Genomic DNA, 1,812 nt, shown 5'->3' on the forward strand with positions numbered 1-1,812 from the left:
AAAAAAAAAAAAAAAAAAAAGACTCTTCCCTAGATGGAAACAGTGAGACAATTAAATGAAATCCCTGAGACTGAACACCAAACTAGACTTTGGTTTATAACCAGGAGAGGATCACTGCATGCATCAGATTGTCACAAGCCTCCAAGAATAAGCTCAACAAGGCCACCAGATCACCCTGAATCCTCTGTAATCATTCAGAGGACTTGGTCCCATCGGGTCGAAAGACAGAGCTGACAACTATAGCAAGCACTTCCAGGGACCTGCCTATTGCCAACTTCAATCCTCTGACCCCAGGCAGTTTTCAGAGGAGTCCCTGCTAGCCCCCCCTTGGAAGCTCAGCTAGCGCAGATTGACCAGCATGGTGGCAGCCCCACCTTCCCACAGTTAGTACAAGAAAAGAAACCACTCACCGAGGAGATGGCAAACAAGGAGTTATCAAAGGACATGTCTGAAACTGAAAGAGAAAGAAAATCAAGGGTCAGGGACTAGTTTTAACTTCCCTACTCCCCACCCGCAGTCCACATGGGAAGAGGGTCCATTCTACAGTGTGGACAGTTTACAGATACACATGGTACCTTGTCTTTCTCCTAAGCAAAGCCTCCTTTGGGTGTCCCTCCCTGCCCTCAGGCAACTGGGTGCCTGAACTCCCAACTCTTATGCCAGAAAAACAAGTGTCAGCTCCTCCTTCTCCCAGCGTTCTTACTAATTGCTATTCCTGCTGTCTCTCCTGCCTGTCTCTGCTTAAACATCACTTTCTCTGGGGGACCACCAGCCTTGTCCCAGGCGGGGTCTAATGGCACCATTGGCTATTTCTGGGCAGAGACCACACTTTTCTTGGTGTCTTGATCATCCCGGGACCTTCCCAGATTTTTTTTTTTTTTAGAGACAGAGCCTCAAGCTGTCCCCCTAGGTAGAGTGTGTGGCATCACAGCTCACAGCAACCTCTAATGCCTGGGCTCAAGCGATTTTCTTGCCTCCACCTCACAAGTAGCTGGGACCACAGCCACTTGCCACAACGCCCAGCTATTTTTTGGTTGCAGCCATCGTTGTTGTTTGGTGGTTCCGGGCTAGATTCACACCCACAGGCACCGAGCATCCAGGAAAGTCTTGCTGGGTTTTTCTTTCCCACTCAGGATCTGTTCAGTAAGCTGAGATTTCTGAGGGCTGACCAGGTGTGCTCCAAGCCCCCTTCCTTCCCAACATCTGTATCCTAGTGATTCTGAGTTTTTGTCTCCTGAACTGACCTCTCTCTGGAGCTCCAGACCCATGTCACCATCTGCTCTCCTGCACCACCAGCTGTGGTGGCAGTCTCTGCTCTCTTGTGCCTCCAAGCCTATCACTCTCCCAGGTCTCGCTCTTCCCCCTTGACCCGTTTATTGATCCAGAAGCAATGCTGCATTTGCCATTGTCTGATCTACCCTGACTTGCATCTGTTTGCTTCCTCTACCTTTGCTGCCAATATGCAAACCAAACCACCCAATTATGGGTGCATATATGACCCCTTCGGCCTCCATCTGTTCTCCTCAAAAAAGTCACCAGAGGGAGCCTGTGAGCACCTGAATTGAGTTCCCTCCCTCCTCCACTCAAAATTCTCAAGGGCTCCCACCTCCATTGCCCTGTTGCTGTGTGATTTGCAGGGACAATACCCCTCAAAAAAGGGAGGCAGGTTCTTTTTTTTTTTTTTTTGAGACAGAGCCTCAAGCTTCCCCCCTGGGTAGAGTGCTATGACATTACAGCTCACAGGAACCTCCAACTCCTGGGTTCAAGTGAGTCTCCTGCCTCAGCCTCCCAAGTAGCTGGGACCACAGGCAC

The 1,812-nt window shown here is 49.9% G+C and overlaps 1 protein-coding gene across 1 annotated transcript in view; it reads right to left on the reverse strand.

Annotated features, from left to right (window-relative positions):
- Positions 1–1,812, reverse strand: part of CUNH19orf38 (chromosome unknown C19orf38 homolog) — a 13,748-nt gene that overhangs the window by 1,637 nt on the left and 10,299 nt on the right. The window contains exon 6 of the mRNA XM_023517989.1: positions 411–454. Coding sequence (XP_023373757.1) covers positions 411–454 — 44 coding nt within the window. The remainder of the gene's footprint in view (positions 1–410; positions 455–1,812) is intronic.

Source organism: Otolemur garnettii, unplaced genomic scaffold (genome assembly GCF_000181295.1).
Source record: "Otolemur garnettii isolate 467f Iridium unplaced genomic scaffold, OtoGar3 scaffold00127, whole genome shotgun sequence".
Taxonomy (NCBI): Eukaryota; Metazoa; Chordata; class Mammalia; order Primates; family Galagidae; genus Otolemur; species Otolemur garnettii.